Source organism: Crocuta crocuta, unplaced genomic scaffold (assembly GCF_008692635.1).
Source record: "Crocuta crocuta isolate KB4526 unplaced genomic scaffold, BGI_CrCroc_1.0 scaffold458, whole genome shotgun sequence".
Lineage (NCBI taxonomy): Eukaryota > Metazoa > Chordata > Mammalia > Carnivora > Hyaenidae > Crocuta > Crocuta crocuta.
Genome location: NW_027531908.1, coordinates 1,175,261 through 1,200,743, shown reverse-complemented (window position 1 = coordinate 1,200,743; position 25,483 = coordinate 1,175,261). Strand labels below are relative to the sequence as shown.

General features: G+C 58.7%; 1 protein-coding gene across 2 annotated transcripts in view; it reads right to left on the bottom strand.

Annotated features, from left to right (window-relative positions):
* OLFM1 (olfactomedin 1) overlaps window positions 1-25,450 on the bottom strand; it is a 34,903-nt gene extending 9,453 nt beyond the window's left edge. Inside the window, exons 1-4 of one of the 2 annotated variants that reach the window (XM_077774648.1) lie at window positions 25,239-25,450; window positions 12,045-12,194; window positions 7,296-7,451; window positions 5,154-5,373 (exon numbers count right to left, since the gene is read on the bottom strand). In XM_077774648.1, the coding sequence (XP_077630774.1) occupies window positions 5,154-5,373; window positions 7,296-7,451; window positions 12,045-12,194; window positions 25,239-25,334 (622 nt within the window). In that variant the 5' untranslated portion in view covers window positions 25,335-25,450. Of the gene's footprint in view, window positions 1-5,153; window positions 5,374-7,295; window positions 7,452-12,044; window positions 12,195-14,118; window positions 14,261-25,238 lie in introns of those variants that run through there. The other variant, XM_077774647.1, reaches the window with a different exon arrangement.
* Between the last annotated feature and the right edge of the window lie 33 nt (window positions 25,451-25,483).

Here is a 25,483-nt window from a genome sequence, read left to right as displayed (position 1 = left end):
TCCCCACTGACTCATGCTCACGACCACACGTTTCCTGGGGCCGTGGACCCAAGTGTCCCGGACCTAACGCCCGAGGCAGCAAGCCCGCCGCGCTCCTGCTATTTCTGCCAAGGCCCAGCCAGGGAGCTGTCCATGAACGAGTGAGTGAGTGCTGATCACTCAGGTACTTAGAAGTGACATTATTGATCTAAGAAAATCCTCATCAGTCTACTGCTTTGCTCCATGCCCAGCACAGGGGACAGGAGGTGAGGGCGGGTCACCCTCCCTGGAGTGAGGCACAGACATCTTCCTTTCCCATGAACGCAGACGGGAGTAGAGGAGACTGAAGGGCTGACCAGGGGGATTCTAGGAGGGCGGCTGATGTGAATCAGTGCTCAGTGGAGGCAACAGCCATGATCGCGACTGTGACGTCAGACTAAGGATGTGGAGAAGGGGGGTTCGTCCCCAGTAGGGTCGGGGCCAGGGCTGCCCTGAACCACCCACCACACTGCGTCCTGCCCACGGTGAGCCTTCTGGGCTGGGCTGTGGGGCAGGGGTGCTGGCACTTCAGGAAACAGGTTGCAGGTCAGGGCTGGTCTGGAGAGGGTGCTCTCTCCACTCCACCCTCCCTGCACCACGGTCTGCACCCCCCATCACCCAGATGCGCCCTGGCTCCGTGCATGAAGCACCGGCCTCCCCAGCCCCTCGGAGGGAGCCCTGAGATCACGGATCCGAGTGTGCAGAGAAGGGTCCAGCTGGCCCGGGAGCCCTGCTCTTCCAACTGCTGGCTGTGGGCTCAGGCCTCCAGGGCCTACTGGCTGGAAGCTGCCTGCCTTGCTGGAGTCAGGGAGTTATTTTTGGTTTTCTGTCCAGACTGGTTCTGCCAAGACCTCGGGGGCTGACACGATCTAAAAATGCCCCACGGCAGAGTCTTGGCACATTCAGTTCAGGAAAGTGTCCCTTTCTGTCACGAGGGCTCAGGATGTGCGTAAGGGGGGGAGGCGGCTGGGGGAGCGTCCCTGCGCAGGTGCAGCTTAGAGGAGGCGGAGCTGCTGGGCCCGCACGGGCGTCCTCGAGAGCCCAGGACAGGTCTCAGGAGGGAGGGTGCACACAGAGCTGGGAGCCTGGACAAAGCAGCATCCTGAGGACGAAATCATTTGCTTCTTGCCATTCCTAGAAGGAATTCCCTTCTGACCACAGCCTGGACGGTCTCCATGAGGAGCCTTGCGCAGGTCGTGGCTGACATGCCCGCCAAGGAATCAGGCCAGAGACCAGACTGCGGGGTCGACGGCCCGCAGCAGGCAGGCCGGCCCCCCGGCGGCTTTTGGTCTCCCTTGCTCCCAGCTGAGGACTGGGGACAGTTCGCAAAGCCGGGGGTCTGGGCATAGCCCTGTCCCCCCAGGTAGAAGAGCCTGAGGACGGGCGGCCCTGCTCAGGCCACTTTAGGCACCACCCTTGCCAGCAGCTTGCTCCCCCCAGCCCTTCAGGCCCCTGGGAGCGGGTCAGGGCCGATCCCTCTGCCTCTCTGAACCCATCACATCTCCAGGGCTAGAGAAAAGGAGGGAGGCTTCAGGCTTGCCTTCCCCGGGAGAGTGAGGCACAGCGCCATGCCCAACACCCCAAACTGGCAAAGACGTCTATGATCTGATGGCTATCAACACGCACACTGCTGGTGGGGACACTGAATCCCCCGGGGCTTCATTCAGATGTGTTCTCAGTGGAGGTGAGAAGATCCGCCCACCAAAGACTGGAGTGCTCTGGGTGTCTGGTATAATGGGGGAAGCCCTAAAATCAGCTATCCCTCTCCCCATCTTACAGACAGGAAAACTGAGGCCTGGAGCTAACAGGTGCGTGGCATGCTCAGGACGTGTGGACGTACGAACATTTTGCACTGGATCCTGAGTCTCTGGCTCAGCGGGTGAAGCTGCCGGGTCGTCATACTCTGCAGGCTGCCCCCGGGGGTGGTGAACTCTCACACCCCAGCTCCAGGGAGGGGGGTTCAGGGCCGCCGGGCAACTATGGCACTCGCCTGTCTGGGAACCAGGGGCCGCAGGCTGCCCCCCTTGCAGAGGATGCCCAGGGATGCTGAGCCCCACTCCCTCCAGTGTTAGAAAAGGAGTTTCCGAGTCATCTCTGGCTGGGCCGTTGGGAAAAACACACAATCCCCTCGAGAGAGGAATCTTTACAAATAGAAATGAAACAAACGGAATCTTGTTTTCTTTTCTCCGGTGTTATGTTTTGGGGTCAGGAATCACCAGCATCGTCGGCTTAAAGAGAAGGCGGCCGCAAGGAGAGACCTGATGGAGAGCACTGCGCTGTCACACCAGGAAGAGGCGCTGTCACCAAGCCAAGGACCAACAGAAANTGGGTCCTGCAGGGGCCCCAGCCCCCCGCCCCCACGAGGCGGAGGCCTGTGCTCAGCGCTCACTGCTGCCTCCAAGCAAGCAAACAGGCCGCCAAGATGGCGCCCCTTTGCAAGGAGGAGAAATAAAGACCAAATCGGCAGCCGGAGGACACGAGTGTCGTCCTTAAGTTGCTGAGCCTAAGTGACAGCGCAGGGAAAGGGGACAGCCACTGCTCACTGTATCATCGCCCGTTTATCTATCCCCACACCTGCCCACCCACCTGTTCCTTCATCTATCCACTGACTGGATCGGTCTGATCGGTCTGTCTGCCTGCCTCCCTTCCTACCTACCTGCCTGCCTGTCACCTACTACCTACCTGCCTGCCTGTCACCTACTACCTACTGCCTACCTATTCTCTACTCCCTCCCTCCAGGCCTAGCCATCATCTACTACCTGCCTACCTCCCTACCTACCATCTACTACCAACCTGCCTATCACCTACCTCCCTACCTATTATTTATCACCTGCCTATCTACCTACCTATGATTTACTACCTACCTGCCTATCTACCTATCACCTGCTACCTGTCTACCTAACTACCTACCATCTACTACCTACCTACATACCGATCACCTATTACCTATCTGTCTACCTAACTACCTAACACTGACACCATCTACCTACCTGCCTACCTACCTGCCTGCCTGCCTGTCCCCCCTACTCTGCCGGGTGCGGTGTGCGCATGATGGGAATGGTGTCCCTGGACTCCCAACACCAGCCCAGGGGACAGGTACTCCTACACCCTCACCGTACAGATAAAACAGGGGCCAGGGCCCTGGAGGGGTCACCGAGCCACAGAGCAGCGCTCGACTACTTTACAACACTGCCTTCCCCAGACCGGGGTCCTCCCGCCTTGGTGTTTACCTGAATCGCCCGGGTCCTGGTTAAACGCCGATCCCCGGGCCCCACCTGCAGACTCCGACTCGGTGGGGCTATCTACAAGTCAAGGTGCTTCTGGAGAAAGAAACGCTGAGGCGAGACCACACGGCCGCAGTCCCAACACGAACAGAGCACAGCCCCGGGATTCATCCTCTCTCTTTGCTCCCACACCAACCGTTTCGGCAGCCCAAGGGTAACCATGTGAAAGCCCCAGGATCCGAAGTTGCAAGGAAAATTCACGCAGCTTCTAAAAATAGGCCAAGTATCTTTAGGGGGTGGTGCTCCCCTCAAAAAGGCCTGTGGCTTCTCTGCCTTGGTAACTTTCCACTCTGAATTCCCGTTTCGCTCCTTGACCCCGGACTTGGAAAGCAAGGAGATTTCATCTCAGTTCCTCACTGGGATACAGAGTCTGTATCCTAGGGAGGGGAAAACATAGGCAATAAGCTCCCCCCACCCCCAGACTCCTCAGAGGCTGGGGCAGAACTCTCAGTGGGGGTGTTTGCAGGGTGTGGACAGAGATATACAATGATCAGCGTCGGGTAATTGTGGTTAGAAACCCGAAGTTGTACCCAATGCAAACAACCATATAGCCCATCATCCTAAATATAGTCCCGTCATGGTGAACATTTCAAACATCCACACGGACCCCTGTAGTGTCAGAATAGGTCCCTGGTCCCCCAGGCCCCGACACACCAGGACTGGGGTGCGGTGAACCACGTCACTGGAAAAATGCAGCAGATGGTCCCTCTGGTGACACGGCGGAAGTGCCCACATTAAACCCCCAACGCCTCTCGCCGTCCCCTCCAGGACTGGGGGACTTAACGAGCATCTGCCTTCGCTGAGGTGCCTAGAACGGCATTCAAGATACTCTGGATGTTTGGAGCGGCTCAAACGGGGGCCTGGCGACTCCTCCCCTCGCCCTTTGGACATTCCCTCCCTTTCACCTCACAGCACTAGGGATTTTAAAAAGTATTTGTTACTTTGGGATGCTGTCAGTTTATAGAGAGGCATTTGGGGTGTTTGTGTGCGTGGGGAGAGGGAATAAAAAGGGAACAAAGTTAGAATATCAGGTAAAAACCTAAGGGAAACTTCTGCCAAAATGACCCTACATCACACTAAGGAGTATACGGTAGGGACATAAACAACCTCGGTGTCAAAAACCAGTAGGTGAGAAGGGCCAGCTAGTCTTCGTAAGAAAGCCCAAGAAGGAACTAGAAATATTGAAAAGAGAGTGGACGAATCAAGACTTGTGGAAACCATGAAAAAGAGAGTTGATAAGGCACGCGGGTATTCAATCTCAAGGATCTGAAGGGGTCCCCCCCAACGGAGGGGGTGCTTCCCGGAATATAACAACGGGCTGGAGGAGCCCGTGGGCTCGGAGGCTCTGCTCCGTCCAGGCTGTTAGGAGGGACGTATGCCTTTACTCCCTGTGAACGGCAAGTCCTACCATGGTGTGGCTGGATTTTCTTTGCTTTTGTTCAAACAACGCATGACGCGTTACCTTGGGAGTTTCCTCAGCCCCTTGTCCCCAACCCGGAGAGAATCTGAAATGTATGTTTCCAACCCTACGAGACTTGCGTCCTAAACTCACCCAACACACACACGTGACACACTCTCACGCGCGCGCACACACACATCCTGCAGGTGGTATGTGGCATCTAACGCTGTCTGCAGATGTGCGACTCCATGGGGTCTGTGAGCTGGCCTTCTCTGCACCGGTGGGTGGGACGGTGCCCTAGCCTGAGTGTGGCCTGAGCGCCTGCGGGGAGCCCCGCCCGGGGCCTCCCTGGAGCCAGGCGGGCGCTGTCCGCTTCAGCACCACTCCCTACGCCTGTGTGTGAGCGAGGCGGGCGGGGCAGAGCCTTGCCCCGCTCAGGGTTCTGGTCCTACCTAGTTTTTGCATGCATGCACGGAGCCTTTCTTCAAGATTGGACACTCTGCTCTGAAGTTCATCGTAGTCATAGGCGCCAATTTCCTCTTGCAGCTCGTTAAGCACTGACGTCAGATTCTGGACCTCCTCTTTAAACTGCAATACCAATTTGGCATCGGCCTTGTACTCTTCCAACACAGGTATCAAAGGCCTAAGTTCATCCATTTTCGCTTTTATCGCCTGCAAGGTTAAAATAAGCTGGGTTCAGTGCTATGCGTGCAAAAACTTGCAACACCCCGCCTTGGCCTGGCTTCTCCCTGGGTGACGGAGGGTGTGCACACTCCTGCTTTTGTTACAGGCTTATGTTATTCTGCTCCAAACGAGATAGAAGAGCATATTAAACAGTCTCCAGAACACCGACATATTTGGGAAAGGTCTTTATTGTCAGTTTCGAATGCAACATCTTAAGGTTACATGCTTTTAGTCACACACACAGAGTTTCTTTTTTTTTTCTTTTTCAAAAAATGCATTGACAAGGGTTCAAACTATGCATGAAATGCATCTACAGTCGCATGCAAAAGAGGAAGGATCCTGGTTGTATTCAAGGTTCCTTAGTGATATGGTGCTAAGTATTGGAAAATAATAGTAAAAATGCATGGTGCAAAAGCTCTCTGACCCTCTTTCATGGTTACATGGGAGTGGGCTGCCTCTTCAGTCACTGCAGCATTGAAAAAACGCTTTTAAGTTAGCCCTGCAAGCAAGAAAATGAAATACTGTTGAAGAGCTGCCTCGCTAGCCTGCTTTGAACAGACAGCCATTAACAGACAAATAGTTCCATGGTCACTTAAAAAAATCACACTGGGATGCTAGATGGACTCCAAACCAAGTGCTCTAACAGTTACAGAAATTCCCTCACAATTCCTGTTGAGATTCTTAATGCGATGAAAGCACGGTAAGAGGCAAGGGCTGCCTTTCCTCCTCTGGGGCCACGTTGCCCCAAATTTTGGAACTGGGAGGGGGGTGCCTACGTGCACAGTGCTACGGCTGTGCGGCTAGCCCTCGGCGGCTCAAGGTACCCTCGTCTTAAGAGGAATCTGGCTCTATCACGGGGAAGGGAGTGCTGTCCTTTCAGGGAAAGGCACAAACTCTTTCTAGTCAAGCAGGTCAAAATCTCTCTCTGAGGTAATTCCCGATGACATGTCAGGAGCAAGGACATCGTGGTCACCTCCCTCCGACGTGAGCAATCGGCTCATTTCTCCTCAATAGGCTCAGGCCTGCTATTATTTTATTTATAATATAGATTTATTACTTCGCTAGCCTGCTCTTTCAGTCTGTATAACGTATCGCTCTTAAAAGCGGATTAGTTCTTGCTTCATGCAGGGAGCACATCAAAGGAAAACATTAGCATAAAAAGGACAGGAAGACAGAGCATCAGCAATTTCTAGTCAAGCAGGGTTGTGTATAATTTGACCTGTTCATTTATATCTGGGCTAGATTGCTAATTAACATGCATGTATACCTTAATTAAGGTGCATATAATTTTTCAATTTGAACATTTTAAAGCTGAGTAAACTAGAGATGTATATATACATATTTCTACATATGTATATATAATTTTAGGTCAAACTCTGGCTTTAACGTCCAGAGTTACCCGGAAGGGGGAGAAAAACACTTACCAGGAAGTGAGAAAGATGTTGGTGTCTCTCTCCTTCTTCCCTGCAAATCTACACTGTGCCTTGTCACAGCTAAATTAGGTCAGATGTGAAAAATTGCCCTGAGTGATCCCTGCTCAGAAATGGCTCTAATCAATTAAGCTAATCCCTGGCTAATGTGATTTCCCTGCAGCAGCTGCAGGATGACAAGGAACAGTCATGTCCCTTTCCAGCTAATCTGTGACCTGGCTTGAGAAGCCAGGTCTGGGGTGCCCCGCCCCGGAAACTAACGGGGGGTTGGAACGCCGCTGCTCAATCCACCCCTTTCAAGATGTCATTCGCCAAACCAGGGCGAGGGCAGGCTGCCTCTCTATTTCCAAGGACAACGGCTCTTGCAAAGGGCAATTTTCACTGGGCCCCTCCCCGGGCTCCAAGTTCTATTCCTGGAGGGAAAGGGAAAAGCATGAAGGGAAACCAAGCCCAGTCTCGGAGGAGGAGAGGCACACGTACCTTGAACTGCCTGGCCAGGTGTTGCTTATGGCTCTCTTCCACCTGTTTGAACTTGGACTCCAGCCCCTTCATTTGGTTTTCCATCTTCTCCACGTACTGCAAGTCTCTCTGAGTTCGCCTGTCCAGGACCTCTATGGATTGAGACATGTTTTGCACCTGTCAAAAAGGCAACAGGTTCAAGGAAGGAGCCATAGCAGGTGTCTGCCCATCTTATTTGTCTCCTAATACACGACCGTGACCTTTTCCGCACAGCCAACACACTGGGAACCAGAAGCGGCCCATGCATTATTCACTAGTTAATCACCAACACCGGGGACTGTGATGACCCAGGACTCCCCAAACAGAGCAAATTGGTTTGGTAAACATTTCCTCCACCACGTTCCAGAATGTTTTTCTGCAAATCAGGGGTTCCAGAGCGTCAGATCCTCCCTGGTCATGGCTCCAGGCATACGGCTTCGGGTGACTCTTTTTCTTCCTTGTGTCAGGGATTGTGTTTAAGTCTCTCTATTCTGCAGGATGAAACCAGTTAGGCCGGCACACATACCAAGAAAGATGAATAGTGCCATTGGACTTGCCCCACCTCAGGTAGAGGCTCCTTCCTCCTAAATCTCCCAGCCGCCCTGCTGCAAAGGCTGATCGCAGGAACGCGGAAACAAGGTACAAGGGAACTGTTCTGCCTGACTCTGCATCAACCCTCTTCCCCATCTTGCACGCCATCCATCACGCCCCGCGGGATCATAGGTAGATGACTGCTTTGCAAACACGTACATTCCGCACATAGAGTCAGGAATCAATCACCCAGCAAATGAAGAATCGCTGTTTTACATCTTTGCAGGCAGATCTGAATCGAGTCTAGCCTCAAGATGGAACTTTAATATTCAAGAGGATTCCAGAGAGCTTAAAAGAAGAACAGTTTCAGTGCAGCCACCTGCCAGTGCGTTTTATTTTCGGGAAAGCGGCTTGTGCTCTGGGGCACGGGCATTCGGGGCGGTGGGGAAGGAGGCAGCATGGAGCTCAGGACTGCTGCTGTGGTGGTCGGGTCATCTTCCCAGAGTCCGATCCAATTACGAGGGAGGAAGACACCTTTACAACCGGGAACCTTCAGCTCTGATATTCCGCTGCCTTTGAAAACACTCTCCCTTTTAGAACACAATCATTTGGGTATGACACCTAGCCTGACTTGGCCACAGTGAAGAGCTGGTAGTTCGGTTTCTGTGCCTTCTGGTGCNCTACCACACGGCGCCCACCGGGTATAAACTAGGGCTTTAAGTCTTTAAGCCGTGATGCTGTGGCCTATGTAGGCAGGAGGGAGGGCTCCAGGCCCGCAATCCAGGGGCTCTGCGAGCTTTCTGGAATCCAGAAAGCACCNGCCTGACTTGGCCACAGTGAAGAGCTGGTAGTTCGGTTTCTGTGCCTTCTGGTGCTTCCTCCACCCCCACAAATAAAATAAAATAAAATAAAATAAAAGAGCGCATCTAAAAGGCTTCTCAGTAGGAGAAAAATTGATATTACTCATTGCAGCATTTTGAAATGCCTGGAATTTTTACGGCCAGTTACTTAAAAGTAACACACAAATTCAGTTTAAAAATTCACGTTTGTAAAATACAGTATGTGGGTGACTCCGACTCTGATCCTTTCTCTTTAGACATTTTACGGGGACCTGGAATATATCTGCTCCCTCACCTTCTCTCTCCCTGCCCCCTCAGCTGTCTTACCTCCTCACATCGAATAATCACAGCACTCCCTTTGAGAAGAGATGTGATTTTTGGTTTCCTTCCTACTTTAAAGCCCAGAGCAAACACCACCTCTTCTGGGGAGGCTTCTGGGATGTACCAGCTGGACAGGAAGTGCGGTGGGGGGGGGGGTGGAGAGGGAGCTGGGCCTTATTCACTCCTGTAACCACAGCACGAGGCCCACGCCTCACCCCTGGAGTGTCCGCTGCAGCCACAATGCCGAGAGCAGGAACTCAAAACGGCCCCTCCAGTCAAGACCCCTCTCCCTGTGCTCCTGGGACGTCCAATTCCTGACGGGATGGGCATCAAAACCCGCAAGATCAAGGGCTTCCGGGTGTGTGCGCGGAGGGGAAGCCGCTGGGTGTGCGCCTTGCAGTCCCTCCCGCAGGCCGGCAGGGGCCACACACAGCACAGCGGGAAGGAAGACTTTTAACCAATTTTAAACAAGATCAAATTTAAGATTTAGNGCTGTGGCCAGCGTGGCTGCAGGTGCTGGGAAGTGGGGAGGGGCGGGCGCAGGCAGCACACACCTGCCCTCCAGGGAACTGCTAACTGCTAGTATTTACCGAACCTCTTTAGCGGTCCACGCAATGGGAGGAGCCCGTGGGTCACTTACTCCGTTCAATCTTGAAAAACCCCCGGGAGGTGAACACTATTTCGAGTCCCACTTTATGCGCAGGGAGAGCCAGGCTCAGAGAAGCTGCGCGGCTGGTCTACCACCACACAGCGACCGGCCAGGGGTCCAGGCCTGGGCTTCGCCGAAGCCACACTTCCAGATTCAGGGCTGGTGGCTTCTTCAGAGAGAGCAGAAACAGAAACCCGCAGGCCTTTTCCAGTCTGTGGGTTCCCAGTGGCCCCCCCAGGCGAGCGGCCAGGGCCCCTCCCAGGGCTCCGGGCCTTTAGGGTCACAGTCCGGGCGGAAGCCCCTCGGGGGAGTTTCACGTGAAGCCCGGCTGCAGAGACACAGAACTAGATGCGAGGTGAGCGGCCGGGACCTCGGCCCCACCGACCTGCAGCCCTGGATGGGGAAGGGGGGCGGCGACCGGAGCGAGGCAGAACAGCGCCGCCCCCGCCCCACAAGGAGGAGCTGGAGCCCCAGGCCCTCACTCACAGCCAGAGCTGCTGCCCTCGTACCACACGGCGCCCACCGGGTATAAACTAGGGCTTTAAGNGCCTCAGCTGTCCCGGAGGCCCCTTCAAGCTCCACCTCCTGCCTCGGCAATTCTGAATAATTAAAGGCCCAATTAGGCTTTGGTCTAGTTTGGTGTTAATGAACGTTTGTGGAATGTGCTAAATGCGTTTTACATCAATTCTGTGTAAGTGACGTGCTGGGCGGGCTACAGATGAAGGACGAAGGCCACGCGGCCCCTGAGCGGGGAGCAGGGGTGGGCGCTGCCCGGGGCCTCGGCCTCCCTGCCTCCCCCCACGCCCATCCGCGGGCCTGGGTCTGCTAGCAAAGCTGGGAGACCCCAAATCCCTCCCCCGCCCCTTCCCTCCACACTGCGGGAGGGGTGGTGGCTGCACTGGGCCCAACTCAAAGGTCCTCACAGCTCACAGCGCCAGCCGCCTCATGTCCCGACAAGGGCAGCTTATCTGTGTGTCTGTAGGACATGTGGTGTGTGCGTGTGTATTGTGTGTTTGTGTGCATGTATACGGTGTGCGTGGGGAGTGTGGTGTGTGTGTGTGTGTGTATAGGGTGTGGGGTGTATATATGTATATAGTATGAGGTGTGTATCTGGGGTGTGTGTGTATGTGTATGTGGTGTGCAGTGTGTGTGTGTAGGGTGTGGGGTGTATATATGTGTATAGTATGAGGTGTGTATGTGGGGTGTGTGTGTGTATAGGGTGTGGGGTGTATATATGTATATAGTATGAGGTGTGTATCTGGGGTGTGTGTGTATGTGTGTGTGGTGTGCAGTGTGTGTGTATAGGGTGTGGGGTGTATATATGTGTATAGTATGTGGTGTGTGTGTGTGGTGTGCAGTGTGTGTGTGTAGGGTGTGGGGTGTATATACGTGTATAGTATGAGGTGTGTGTGGGGGGTGTGTGTGTGGTGTGCAGTGTGTGTGTAGGGTGTGGGGTGTATATACATGTACAGTATGAGGGGTGTGTGTGTGTGTGCTGTGAGGTATGTACATGGGTGTGTTTGTGGGGGTGTGGTGTGACTGTGTGGTAGGTGGTGCGTGTGTGGAGTGTGTAGGTGGTTGCGTGTGTGTGCATGCGGTGTCCATGTGTGTCTGTGGGTGGCATCCCTGTGTGTGCACAGCTCTGCGGGGGCGGGGACGTCGTGGGGGGGCGCTCGGGGCTTGAGTGCCAGACCCTCCCCCCCCAGCAGTTGTGAGGCTGGGGCAGGTGGGCCCACCCCTCTGACTCCCACTTTTTGAAATGGGGTGAAAAATCTCACCAAGTTCACATGCCCCTTGTGGAGATTATTTGAAACAATGGATTCCAAGTGTGTGTGTGTGTGTGTGTGTGTGTGCGCGCGCGCCACACGCTGCTGTTCCCAGGGGCTGCGAAGGGGACACGGTGTGCTTTCGCTCCAGAAGGCCCGCTGCAGGGCCGACCCCTGCTGGGAGGCCGGGAAGAGCCCGGGGGCAAAGTCCAAAGGGCTGCAAGTCTGCCCCCCAGGGAGCTGCCCCCAGGGAGCTGCCCCCCAGGGAGCTGCCCCCCAGCAACCCCCAGCCCCGGGTTTCGGGCACCCCTGGGAGGGACTGAGAGATGGTGGCAGCAAAAGCAGCCCACGTCCCCGCTCCGCACTCCCACATGGCTCCGCGGGGGAACCTGCAGTGACCAGTGGGGTCGACTCCTCTCCTCCTGGGCCGGCCTCCAGGATTCTCCATCCACTCATTCATTCATTCATTCATTCACAAACATTCTGAGCGTGGACATGCCAAGAAAGCGGGTGGGTCTTGAAGCCAGGACAGACCCCGCAGGCTAGCCGAGCCTTGGTGCTGGTGTGGGCGTGCGTGCGCGCGCACACACACACACGCACACGCACACGCCCCGCACAGACTCACCTTCTCCAGCAGCTGCCTGAGCTGTTTCGTGCGGGCATCCCGGGAACACATGGTCTGCTGGGGGGCGACCACTGTGCAGATACACCTGCCCTCGCTGTCTTGGGCAGAACTATACACCTGCCAGCTCTCCTCGGGGTTGGTGGGTAACACCTGGAGGGGGCGGGGGGGTGAGGGCGACAGGGAGAGAAGTCAGACCGTAAGGCAGTGCAGCAGGAAAGACACCTGGGGGGGCTGTCGAAGTCCAACCCGGGGGGGGGGCACAAAGGGTCCAAAGCCGTGTTTGTTCTGACCACGGGGAGGGGAAGGGGCCCCGAGAACACACGGGCGGTCGCCTCTCAGGGTCCCCAGGGTCAGAAGGAAGTCAGGCAGACACGACTCTTTTACATTTGTTTTTTGTTTTCCCCCAAATTCGGTGTTTTTTAAATTCCAGGGATGTCTGGAGTTCTGGCATCTGACCAAACTGATAGGTTAGGAGGAAGGGAGGGGAAAGGCCGAAAGGCGGAGAGGAGCCAGGCAGGAAAGCAAGTGGCTGGTTGACTCACAGCAGCACGTAACTCAGAAATCAGATCTCCTCCCCGTAAGGCAAGCAGGGGAGGCTGGCGCAGCCTGGCGCTGCCGCCCCTGACGCGAAGGGATGAGGCACCATCGGCCCGGAGCCGCAGGGACCCGAGCCCCGACTGCCCCTGGCGCCCTGGCAGAGACCTCTGGAGGAAGCGCCAGCTTTCCGCCTCCGCTGTCACCCACGAGTCCTTCGGAGGATGTCACCAAGTTTCTGGTGACATGTTGTGCCAGGTCACAGCCAACCTCGGTCCTGGGGTAGATGCCCAGGGACCCACCATGGTAACCGGAGCTGTGTGTGGCCCGTGTCACCTTGCAGCCCAGCTCGGGACCTGAGCACCAGGTGCGTAGGGCGGCCACTGCTGGCGGAACCACTCCCTGAGCACAGACCCTCCCCAGCAGCCTGCCTAGGCGCTCGGGTCACCTCCCTGCTATTTTTAGCACGGGGCTGGGGAGGAGAGTCTATAGTAGTGATACATTTGTTTCATTCATTGCCAACCCCAGAAGCTTAGGACCCAGACGCAGGAGCAAAGTCATTATGAGAAGCACTGGATGCAATTCTTAAAACAGCAGGTGAGGTGAACATGACAAGGGGCTTAGGAGGGGTCACGTGGAGACCTCCCCCAAGAGCACCGTGCCCTGGGCAGCAAAACCAGGGGGGAGAGGAGCCTCCTGCCCCCCTCCCCCCACCCCGCCTTTTCCCCCAGAGGGAGCCCGCCTGGGGCCCTTCCTCACATCCCCCTCGGCTCGGGCTGCTTCCCGCTTACCCGGGCTCCTAGCAGCTCCAGCCAACATCCGGTCAGGCCTGCCCACAGGCGCCCTGGCCGCTCGCCCCCTCCCCCAAGGCCTTGAGGAGGGAAGAAAAGCCACCTGGGAGGCAGGGCAGTGGGGTGACGGGGCAGGACGGGCCAGCTCCGTGCCCCCCAGGGCCCCGCCCCGGCCACTGCACCTTCCCCCGGCCACCACGGCGGGGACCCTGAGGGACCTGGCTTGGGGATGAACAGGGAAGGGAGCCTCTGGGGCTCGAAGCCACCAGCTGGCCGCCGCCGCTGCCACTCGTGCAGTCGGGTCTGGCTTTGACAAAGTAGGGCGGGCTCAGTTCGAGCCCTGGCTGGACCAGCCCTGAGAAGGGTGGAGCGCCGCCTCCCCACCCCTTACTTGCTCAGTGACCTTGGACAAGTCCCCAAGTCCCCTGCCTCAGTTTCCTGACCTTGTCAGCGAGGGACTTACAATTAGTTGATGCCGACTTCAAGCTTCAGAGTCCCCAAGGCCCCCTGCCCGGAGAGGAAACCCCAGCAAAGGAAGGAGGCGTCGCCCCTGGGGGACCGCGGCGGGCTGGCGGCCCAGCGGGGCAAGCGCGAGGGGGAGGAAGCACGGTCACCCCAGCGGCGGGGGTGGAGCGCCTGGGACCCCTGCCCGTGCCCTTGGCCTCGCGCCCCGCCCGGCGCCGCCCAGCCCGGGGTCGGGGTCAGACGGAGCGGGCGGGAGGGCCCGCGGGGTGGCGGCGGGGACTTACGCCGGTGCTGCGGTCGAGCGTCCCGCCGCTGGCCGCCGAGAGCTTGGTGGTGTTGAGGCCCACCAGCGAGGGCAGCGTCTGGGACATCCAGTTGGTGATCATGGCCATGGTGCTCAGCACAACCCCGATCTTGAGCAGCGGCACCGACNAATCTGCCCAGGAAATGGGTGGATTTTTCCTCTCCGCTCCGGCTCCCCGCCGCCCCCTGGCTGCTGGCAGCGGGGCCTGCAAACCCCAGTCGCCAAGGGGTTGAGACGGGTGTTCAGGGAGGAAAGCGGACCACCGCCCCCAAGTCCGGAAATCCGCCTGCGGGCCTGCGGCGCGGTGGCCTTACCGTCCAGATTGGTGGCGCCGCGGCTCCCTCCCGGTGGACGCGCTCAGTGAGGCCTGGGCACCCCTCTGGGACCCCCCACCCATTGCGCGCTCAGCCATCGCTGCCCTGGACCTACTTGGGGGGGGGCCTCCATGCTCCTCGCCATCCCGGTCGGCCCCCTGAAGCCCAGCCAGGAAGGGGTCTCCAGCCCCAGCGCTGGGGGAGAGGGAAGGCTCTCTGGACTCTCCAGGGGTGGGGGCTGGGGGGGTAGGTGCTCTAAGGCCTCTGGGAGGAAAGGAGCAGGTGCCCCTGGCAGGTGCTGCCCCGCCAGTGTGGGCTCCTGGGCTGGGGCGGGAGGCGACTGCAGGCAGGAGCTGGGTGTAGGTTTGGGCTCGGGCATCAGGGCAGGAGGCCTGAAGGTGCCCAGCCCACGAGGAGTGCGGAGCTGGGTGGGGCCTTGGGGTCAGTGGCTGGGGGGCAAGAGTGGAACCCGAGTCCTGGTGCCCAAGTAGAGGGGCAGGGCAGCCTGGCACACGTCCCCGGCCCTCTGCAGCATGGCACCAGGACACTCACACGTCTCCGAAGCACAGGGCTGACTGGGTCAAGCACCTTAACGGGGCTTTAGCATTTGCAGGAGGCTTCTGGAGGATGAGGGGTATGTTCCCCAGTCCCTCCCATTAAGCTTTCCCGCACATTTGGGAAGGGAAGAATTCTCCAGGTCTCTCACTACACTTTTTCCTGCCTGGGTGAAAATAAATCTCCCTTCCTGAGTGGGGATTGGAAGGAGCCAGCCTTGCTGGGGTCCACCAAAGATGGACGCCACCTTCCTAGGGCGTCTGTCTCTGCTCCATCCCCTTTGGGAGAGGGGACTCCTGGCCTGGGGGTGGGCTGTGAGACCTCTCTAAAGAGATTCCGGATTTATTCCCCCCCCCACCCCCCCGGAACACCCGGGAGTTCAGGTGGCCAGCTCCAACCGTTGGGGAAGGGCGCCATCTCCCAGTGCGAGCCGGTACTGCAGGCTCCGCTGAGTGCCAACCAGTTGAGGTTACACCAGGTCACACGCGCAGGCCCATGCTAGAGGCGGCATTCATGCCACTACCAATGCTCAGCCTCCTCCCCTGCCAGTGCGTGACGAACAGATTCAGGGCCACAAGCCATGCTGGCCCAAATCACTCACGCTCCAATCCCACTGCAGACAGTGGCCACTTACTTGGTGGGAAGAATCTCAAAGCGAGCCCAACCCTACCTACAGAACTCTCAGACCATGCATCTAGAAGCTGCAGGTATTTCTGTACCACCTACCAGCGCAAGACCCGGGACACAGCGTGCTGTACAGCCCAGGACAGAAGCAGCACTAACACGGGAGCGATTCCTGGGCCCTCGCCATGGCCGGGCACCGAGCGTGAATGAAAACTTTATTATTAGTGGCCAAGTACATGCCACTGCCAGAGAGAGTGACACCTCAGACGAGCTACTCAGCACAGAGAATGCAGACGCAGGGCAGACAGCCTGGGTTTGAGCCCTGGCTCTGCCACTCTGCCTTGCTGGGCCTCAGCTTCCCCATCTGTAAAACAGGTCCACTAATAGTAAGAGTAACCTCTCTCTCTGGGATATTGTGAAGACTGAACCGGTTAGTGCCACCCAGCGACGGTGCCCTTCCCGGTCACCCTGCTCGGCAGGCAGTAGATAGCTCCCATTCGGGAGGCATCTCAGCTGAGCCACCAGGGCTTACGCGCGTGGCAGGGCTAGGACTCGTGCCCCTGGAGACCTCTGCCACGGCTCGCGACGGCTGCTGCTGTTGATACAGACACACAAACATTCGGGAGGTACTGCCGGACGCTAAGATAATCCCCACCAACCAGAGCCACATTCTGGAAAGAGGAAGGTCTGGAGGGGCAGATATAAAGAATTAAAAAAACAAAACAAAACAAAAAACCTCCGGAATTTGAAGAACATCTGACTTGATTTTATGTCAGTAACGTCCCATGAGGATTTACAGTTGGTACTTGAACTTTAAAGAGCGCCAAGTCGGTCAGGCTCCTCGACAGAGAAACCCAAGTCCAGGCAGCTTGTGACGATGGGGCTGCTGCTGCTCCGAGGAACCCCGGGGGGCAGCAGGACCCCAGGACCCACGAGCTGCTTCCGCTCCACTGCCGGGACTCCCTCCGACCCTCGACCCTCGACCCTCGGCACACAGGCGTGGGAGGGGGAGAGGAGGGAGGCTGGGCTGGGGGAGTGAGCCGGCAGTCACCTGGGGAGTGTTTCCGGCATCCCCTGAGGCATGGCTGGGAGGTAGTCTTTATAAACATAAAGCTCTGGGCGACTCCCACAGGGTTTGCCAAATGTGGATGGTGCCTCGGAATTGCCACAGCTGCCTGGGAGCCGAGCTGACCCGGGGAGGTCAGAGAATTTGAGAGGGACATGGGGCGACAGCTGGCCACACCCAACCTGACACCTGTCAGTCCCTCCTCACCACGTCTTCATTCCTTGTCTGTGTTTATAAAGGAGCAAACAGGGGTACCATTCACATCCCTCCCTCCCAGAGGGTGTGTGTAGACAGAACAGGGGTGTGTGGTGTGCTCATGACCCATGGGGAGCCTGCACCCCTGCCACCCTGCCCTGCACCCCTGCATCATTGATGCCCTGCCCTGTGCCTCTACGTACCTGCCCTGCACCCCTGCCACTCTGCACCATTGATGCCCTGCCATGCACCCCTGCTGACCTGCCCTGCACCCCTATGCCCTGCCCTGTACCCCTGCTCTGATAAGCTAGAGGCTGGAGGTAAGTCACTTCTGACTCCTCTAATCCCAAACCAAAGTCCTCTCCAGGGACTGGAATCCATGAGTCAGTAGGAGAGTTTCCTGCTTTTAATGCATTTGAAAGGGTCATCCGAGAAGCCTCGAGCAAGTGTAATTTGATTTAGGAGGCTACATAGTATTTCCAAAAGCAAACTCTGAATCGTTGAAGAATGAGGCATTTGGATTAAAGGATCCTTGGCGTCAGCCAACCCCAAATGTTCTGAGGAGGAATCTAAATCCTGGTTTCCACACGGCTTCCCTTGAAGCCAGGGCTCACTTATGTTCACAGCTCTGGACAGCCATGGTAATACGGACCGAGCAGGTGCTGTGCCCCAGACGCTCTCAACTGCTGCATGATGTCCCTTAATCCTTGCGGACGCCCATGGGTGATGCTCTTGCCGCATCAGGCTCAGGAAGACGGCAAGCCCCGTCCAAGGTCATGTGGGAGTCAGCCATTCCCAGGACCGAGCTCAGAAACGTGGCGCACCTCCAGCTGTCAGACATCACGGCATCTGTCTGCTCTGGCTGCTATGACAAAATACTACCGACTGGCCGCTTATAACGACAGGCATTTGCCGCTCATGGCTGCAGGGCTGGAAGTCTGAGAGCAAGGCACTGTGGCCAGCGAGGAGGCACCTCGGAGCATCTCCGTCCCATAGACGGAACACAGGTCCACGGAGTAGGGACCCGCTCAGGTGCATCCCTCGTGCTCCTTGGCTAAGGGACATCCCCAAAGAGCAAAGTTTGGATGCGCTTTTGCTGCACATTTTTCCGGGGCACCTGGGGGGCTCAGTGAGTTAAGCGGTGGACTCTTGGTTTTGGCTCAGGTCATGATCTCACGGTTCGTGGGATTGAGCCCCATGTCAGGCTCTGTGCTGACAGTGAGGAGCCTGCTTCTGGTTTCCTCTCTCCCTCTCTCTTTCTCTCTGCCCCTCCCCAGCTTGTGCTTGCTCTCTCTCAAAATAAATAAGTAAACATTTTTTAAAAAGCATGCATATTTTTCTGAAGCTCTCTGCACAGAGAGCCGGGGAGGGGGCAGAGAAGGGAGGGCATACGGAAACGGGAGACGGTTAGGGGGCCACACGGAGCTGCTGTGCTCCTTCATCCTGTGTGTGCCCTTCCCTCACCTTCCTGCCGGAGAAGAACCTTCTGGCAGCAGGGAAAGGCCTGGTCTGGAGCCAGGCACCTTGGGAGCAGGTTTGGGAGCCCAGCTGCAGAGCAGAGAGCCGGCCCAGCCTGGTGCCGAGCCTCCTCCTGGGTCCCTTCCTTCTGCTGTCCATGCACAGGCTCGAGGTCCTGTGGAGGTGAGACTCATGCTGTCTACTCCAGCCCCCTCGGGGGACACTGCTCTGTGACCTCAGCTGTCACCAGGGCCCCTTCGTCCCTGAGCCACGATGCCGCCTTCCAGCCCTTAGTCCTGATTCTCCATCCCTCCAGAGAGCTCACTGCCCGTGGTCCCTCCCCATTCACCCCCCCGGCTCTGGAAAGTTCTACGCTGCTTTCATAAATGTTGCCTCAGACCGGCTGGTGTCCAGACCCGAGGCCATGGCTGCTTGCTGCCCGGCGGAAATGGGGTGCGCCTCTGGGAGTGATGCCTCGAAGAACCTGGAGGAGATGGCCCTGCAGGCACGTCGGCCTCCGAGCTGAGCTCGTGGATTTGGGGTCCCACAAACACAACTGGCTCCTATTGTGCATTAAGGGAAGTTGCCATAACTGACTGAGGTCGTCTGCTGGTTTCTACTGAATGTAAGTCATTGATCCTGACGTGCATTCACGGATTCCAACATGGCTCAGAAGGTGACGTAGCTTTAAAAACATCTGAGAGCCGGAGCTGGGGTCCAGGAGGCACCCGGGCAAGCCCCATCCNCCCGCCCCCAGCTCTGCTCCATCTCCAACAGGTTAGGACCCTCCCTCCGCTGCCCAGGCCTCAGAAACCTTCCTACCGGAGGGAGGGAGGTGCTGTGTCTGGTGAAATGGAGTTTCTCGAGGCCATGGCCCCCGACGCCCTCTCCCTGCTCCCTGCTCGCGCCTGACTCTGCCCCTGCGCCAACAGGACAGGACCTGGAGGCTGGGCTGCGGGAACCGAACTTTCCAGCACTTGGAGAGGCCGAGGTTCAGGGACTCCGGTGCGAGCGCGGTGGATTGTTTCTGGAAGCCTGGCTCCATTGCTTCCCCGGGTCCTGCTCCGCTGTCAGATTTAGCACCAACACTCTGGGGTGCTGAGTCCGCTATTCATAATATTTATAAATACACCTCGGTTTTTTTCTCAGACCCTCAGACACCCAGAGCATCACTTAGAGACAGAGGGAGTAACTTTCCTTCCAGAACCACCCGGGAGAGCCATTTTGCACAACTGGAGCCTTCTCTGCCGGGAAGTCCAAGTTCCCAGAGGACATGGCGTTGGCTCCCTAAGCCGCAGGACCCAGTGAGCTGCTTTAGGTGAGGGCTACACCCGCGCAGCTGAATGCGGGCGGAGCCTGGAGTCTGTACCCTCCCGCTCTCCTCCTGACCGCCAGAGTGTAGACGCCGTTAAACTGTGCATTAGGAGCACACAGGCCAAATCCCTGTCGCCAGGATCAGAGCAAGCGGATTGGAAAGCTCACATCTTTCAACACCACCCAAGAGCAAAGAATCAGCGTCGTCCCCAGTCACCTGGCGGGTGTCCCCAGATGGAGCCTGGGCACAGAAGAAGGGGGGCCGTGTGTGCCGCAAGACCCCGAGCGGGGCCTGGCCCCTCTTCCCGGTGCTGTTTGAATCACGCCCAGAGGCACACGTAGCAGGACCAGAACCACACGCGTGGCAGAGACTTGGAAGTGACATTAGCCCTGTGTCTGTGTGTGTCTGTGTGTCCCTGCCTGCTTCTTGGACTCAGTCCTCAAGCAGATGCAGAGCCCCCTCCCTGACCCTCATTTTATTCCCGAGAGACGGTGCCCTCCAGTGCCCAGTGGATGGGCACGGGCACTTGTCTGAGGCCCCCTGCCCTCCGTGGTGGGAAAGACAACCACAGGGCCGCGCCAAACACTCCCGGTGGCCTGCTGCCCCCCTTCTAAAAGCCGAGTTGGCAGGTCGGTCGGAGCAGGTGGCTCCCGGGGCCCGCAGCTGGAGACGCGGCCGACGGACTGCCCGGCGCCGCTCTGCGAAGCTCGGCGGGCCTGGCGCCTCCCTTCTGACTTGCTGCTCAGCAGCACTGAGCCTTTCCCTCCACTCTTCTGTTTTCTCTCCGTCTAAATAGAAACATGAGCTCGGGTGTCTCAGGCGTCAGACGGACCTGGGAGCACACCAAGGGGGCTGTCACTTGCACACTGGGCCGCCAGACAGGCTGCGTCATCTCCTCCAGCCTTGGTTTCCTAACTCTGAGAGTGGGGTACGGAGACACACCCCTGGCGGGCAGCGTGGCGTGGGAGCCCCCCAGCTGGTGTCAGCCGCTGTGCGTTAGGCTCCGGCACGTTCCTCGTGTGCATGCGTGTGTGTGTGTGTGTGTGTGTGTGTGTGTGTGTGTGAGATCCCCCGGAAGGTGAAGGGATGGGCATCTTCATGTCCCATCTGCGGCCCCTTCCCTCAGCCCCAGTGGGAGCCAGGCTGACCAGCAGAAGCGGCCTGCCGTGGCAATGACCCTCAGGCTGCCGGGCTCGGGGTACGCAGGGCTTCCTTGGTGCTTTCTCCAGGGCCCCCGGTCGGCTCCCGTCCCTGTCAGCCTGGCTCGAGGTTGCCATGTATCTAATTCAGTTTAGCTCGTAATTAGTTTTGTATTACTTTACACGGTGACGTTAATACTGATTACAGGGTCTGATAACTTTAGTGATAAATACAACCCAGGGCAGAAAATTACCTTTCTTTTTATTGGGGAAGGCTGAAGTCAGTGCGGTGAGACACAAATTGCTTTCAGAGATGAGGCAGCTACCAGAGAGGGGGATTTACAGCTTAATGCCCCTTGGGTGCCAGAGCACTTCCTGGCCAGAGGCGGGCCACCTGGAATCGGGAGGGCTCCCCGCACCCACCACCACCGCGCAAAGAGGAATAAATGCCATGCGTCGTGAACTAACTGGTTTGGACTAGACCCCGGTGCTCCGGAACCCCCACCCTACCTCCACTCGCACCCTTGTCCAGGGCGCATGTGGGGGAGACCAGGGGCTGGGGAGGGGGACAGGTCAGCGGGGTCATCAGCCCAAGGTTAGGGCCGAGCAGGTCACAGAACTGGGCTGTTTCATTCTTGTTCCGTTGGCTCAGGGCAGCAGGTTGGAGAGAGGACGGAGCCCAGGACAGGACAGATTTGAAGTGATGGGTCCCGGCAGGGTCCTGGGGGACTAACCCCCACGCCAGCTGCTCTGTGATGTGGACAGCCCTGCCCGTCCACTGCACCCCCACCCTCCCCGAGGGGAGTGGGGTCTGCTCACGTCTGGGCTCCGGCTCCCGGCCCCCCCGCCGCGCCAGCCACAGCCACAGGGGGCCACACGGGCACCCTGCTCATTGTTCACGGCTGGAAGGCCGTCGCCGTGTGCACGTGGGGGCCTCACATCCTTAAGAAAGGCCCCGCCCGGCCCGGGGCTCGCGGTAACAACAGGCGCTCTGCTTCTCTGTTACAATAAATCCCACTCCTCCACGCGCCCTCCCTCCTGCCGAGGCCGGCCTCCATGTGGCCCTCTGCCTCGGCTCGCCGCCCGGCTCACCGCCCGGCTCATCGCCGGCCGCTCAGCCACCTCAGGACCGCTCACGCCACCTTCCCCATCGCGCAGCCCCGCTCTGCCCCAGAGCCCCGGAACCACACGGCCCCCTGCCCCTTACACAAACGAGCACCGCACAGCCTCGGGTCTTCCCACAAAGGCTGTCGGCCCAGACACCAGACCACAGGGCTCGGATGCGTCCACACCCTGAGCCCAGGTCTGACTGCGCTAAGCCCGGCCAGCTGGCGTCCAAGAACAGCCCGCGATAGGGAGGGTGAGCTGGCGGCTGAGCAGGACGGGGTCTGTGTGAGGCTACAGTCATCCAGTTATTAAGAGGTGGAAGTGCAGGCTGAGAAGTTAAGAGCCTCCCTCAAGGTCACCTCGATGGCACCGGGTGGGACTGGGGTACAAGTAGGGGCGGCTGGGGCCGAGGGCACTGCTACAGAGCCCCCACTCATTTCACCCCTTCACACGCAGGCAGCATGCTTCCTCAGTGGACCAGTGGGCCTGGAGCTCTGGTGGGCCCGCACCCCACCTCCCCCAAGACGGAGGGGTCAGCTCCCCCGTGTGCCAGCACAGAGGGGTTAGCTCCCCACACCCCACCCAAGATGGAACGGTCAGCCCCCCCCAAGACTGAGGGGTCAGCTCCTCGCACCCCACTGGGAAACTCCCAAAATCCTTCTCAAGAAGCATGAAGCAGCAGCCTTTCTTTGGAACTCACACAATAAGACCAGTAAAGCGTTTCTTTCTGTCTGAGGACAAAGTTCATCTGGGCCCGCCAGCCTGGCACGTAGTAGGCCCTCCGTCACTGGTTGGCATTTGATCGAACGGCTCATCACCCGCGAGCTGGCTTGGAACAGATGGCTCGGCCATGTGCTCCCCTCCCCCGCCATCCGCGTGCGCCCTTCAAGCGGCATTTGTGAAGCACGGGTCCGAGCCCCACGTTCCTGACTTGCTCCCACTTGAGCGCGTGCTGACCCGTGAACGCAGTGGCCTTGGACTCGTGTGCGTGTCCCTGGAAAGGCCTCGAAGGGGGGTGTGTGTGGCCATGGGAGCAACTTACAGAAAGTGGGAGAGAAACAGGGCGGGTGGGGGGGGGAGACACCTCACGGCTCAGCCGCCGGTGCTCAGCCCACCCTCCGTGTGCTTATCTTAGTCATTGACGAGCGCGCTTGGCATTACTCATGACACCGGGCACGTGGCTTCCTAGGGAAGGATCACTGTGGAATCAAGAGAGCCAGACTTGGGAGTGTAGATGTGCCATCTCAGATTGAGCCACGCAGCCCCGACCCACACCCGCTCCCCATTTTACCCCCCACCACACAGGTTACTGCTGAAGGTGACAGGCACTGGGCCCCACCCGATGCGGCCACCTGGGCAGCACCTGGGATCTCTGCAGCTGGTGGCCACTCTCTGACCTTTCATAGACTGGGAACAATGGGGAGTGATTTTACCTGGTTGAGCCTTTGTTCTAAAATCCCACCACAATCCGCACAACCGGCCTCCCACAGAGAACTCTGGAAGCCTAAGCTCAGAGGCAGGGCCAGGGAGGGTGGGGCCTTGCCTCCTGGCTGCACCGAACCCAGGGCTCAGCCTCAGGAAACAACATCACGCCCCTGGCTGGCCCTCGGGGCCTGAGGGGCTGAGCTGGATGCGGGGGCAGGTGTGTGTGCACAGGGGCTGATGCGTCACTCCGGGGGCAGGAGCCGCCAGCACGGCCAGGGGGCACCTTCACCACCCAGACAAACCTTTCGGTTCAAGTTGGAGCGAAAGTTTCCTACCAGAACAGGGGGATCTTTAAACAGATGCGAGGAGCACGCCTTTCGAGGAAGAGCCTCTGGGGCTGGGAAACGGGGCCTCGGGGTGTCTGGAAGTGAGAAGGCCCTTAAGGCTTGGAGGGCGCTCAGGGCGGCCACGGCCGGGGCCACGGAGAACCAGCTGTCTCTTTCCCAGAATGTCTACATAAGCTCATCACCACCCGCCTGGCTCCTTGCTGCCCACGTGTGCTCCTGTGTGTGGAGTGTGCACGTGTGAGTGTGCGCGCGTGCATGTGCACGTGTGAGTGTGCCACTGTCCACCCACGGTACCCAAGCCCGGCCTCGGCCAGGCTCTCCCCATCGCCAAGGAAACTTCTCTCCCGGAAACCACACAGCGCCTCCCTCAGGGACCGATCGATCGTCCGAGGGCACTGGCGTGGGGGTCTCTGGGGGCAGCTGGGACGAGACCCTCCTGACGCCCAGGTTGGGGCCGCGTCTCCCGGGCAGAGCCAGGGAGCCGGCAAGGGCTTCATGGTACAACAAGGGAAGCCTGTTCCAGAGACTTCTCTCCTGTGATCCACCTCTTGCCCTCTCTTCTCTCTTTGTTTCCTCTTTCATCCTGAGATGGAGGGAGGGAGGAGGGCCGGGGGCCGCTGGGGGCTTCCGGCCAGGGTGCTGGCAGCCCCGCTGCCCCCCGGACCCGTGGCTCCAAAGGGCCAGCGTCTTGCGGCTCTGAGCACGGCACAGTGGCACCATCGAAAGGGCATTTTAATGTCACTCCTGAGCAGCCTGGCTCCTGAAGCCGGCAGCCTCTTCCCAGCACCCCGATGCCAAAGAAACACCCCCATTCCAGCGCTCCCAGACAGCCCTTCTCCTCCCAGACCTGCCAGCTCCGAAGTGGATTTTTAAAATGGAGAATACCAGCCAGAGACAGGCTTTCTATTGATAACTGCTCGGGGGACGGCCAGCAAGCCCGCGTCAAATGCCCAGCGGTCCCCACACGCGCACACGGCGGCTTGCCACTCACACTTCATGCGCGCATGTGGCCACAACCCCCCAAAGCCGGCACACGGAGTCCACAATGCCCCCAGCCCTGCTGGCACCGCCTGTCCTTCCCTGCTGGCTTCCGAGGCACAATTGCCACCGCCTGCTTGGGGAGGGGGGGAGACCCAAGGGCAGCATTATCCCCAAAGGCAGAGATGCAGGATGCTCCAAAGCCTGGGTGGGGGGAGGACTCAGAGCTCCCGCTGGAAATGACAGGAGCTTGGACCCCCTGCTCTGTCTCACCCCCCTCCCCTTGACAACATGCTGCCCTCCGAACTTCTCAGGGCGTGGGAGGCTGGGGGTCCTAGGAGAGAGGGGCACCTGCCCTCCTCCCTGCTGGTGGTGCTGGGCCAGGGCTGGGGGCTCCTGGGCAGGGGGCCGGCGGCCTGCGCCCCTCCCTCCCAGCCGGGTGCGCGGCACTCGGGCCCCCTCCCCACCCAGGCACGGGGGGCGGGGCGCGGAGCCGCTCCCTACTTCCCCGGCCCCAGCCGGGCAGCCGCCGCGCTCCCTCGCTCACAGGGAGGAAGATGGCGTTGGACGCACGTACTTGAGTGAGTTCGGTGCCCATCAGGATGAGGAAGAGGAGGCTGAGGAGCTTCCGGGCCGGTTGCATGTCTCGCTGCCACGGCCGCCGTCCTGGCATGCAGGAGCCCTGGTGCTGGCGCCGGCGCTGCGTGGACGCGGACGCGCTCCCGGCTCTGCTGGCCCCGCGCCTTCAGCACCCGGCGCCTCCGCTCTGCATGGCGAGCGCGTCCTGCGCGCTGTCCCCGCGGCCCCCGGGCGGGGCGCGGC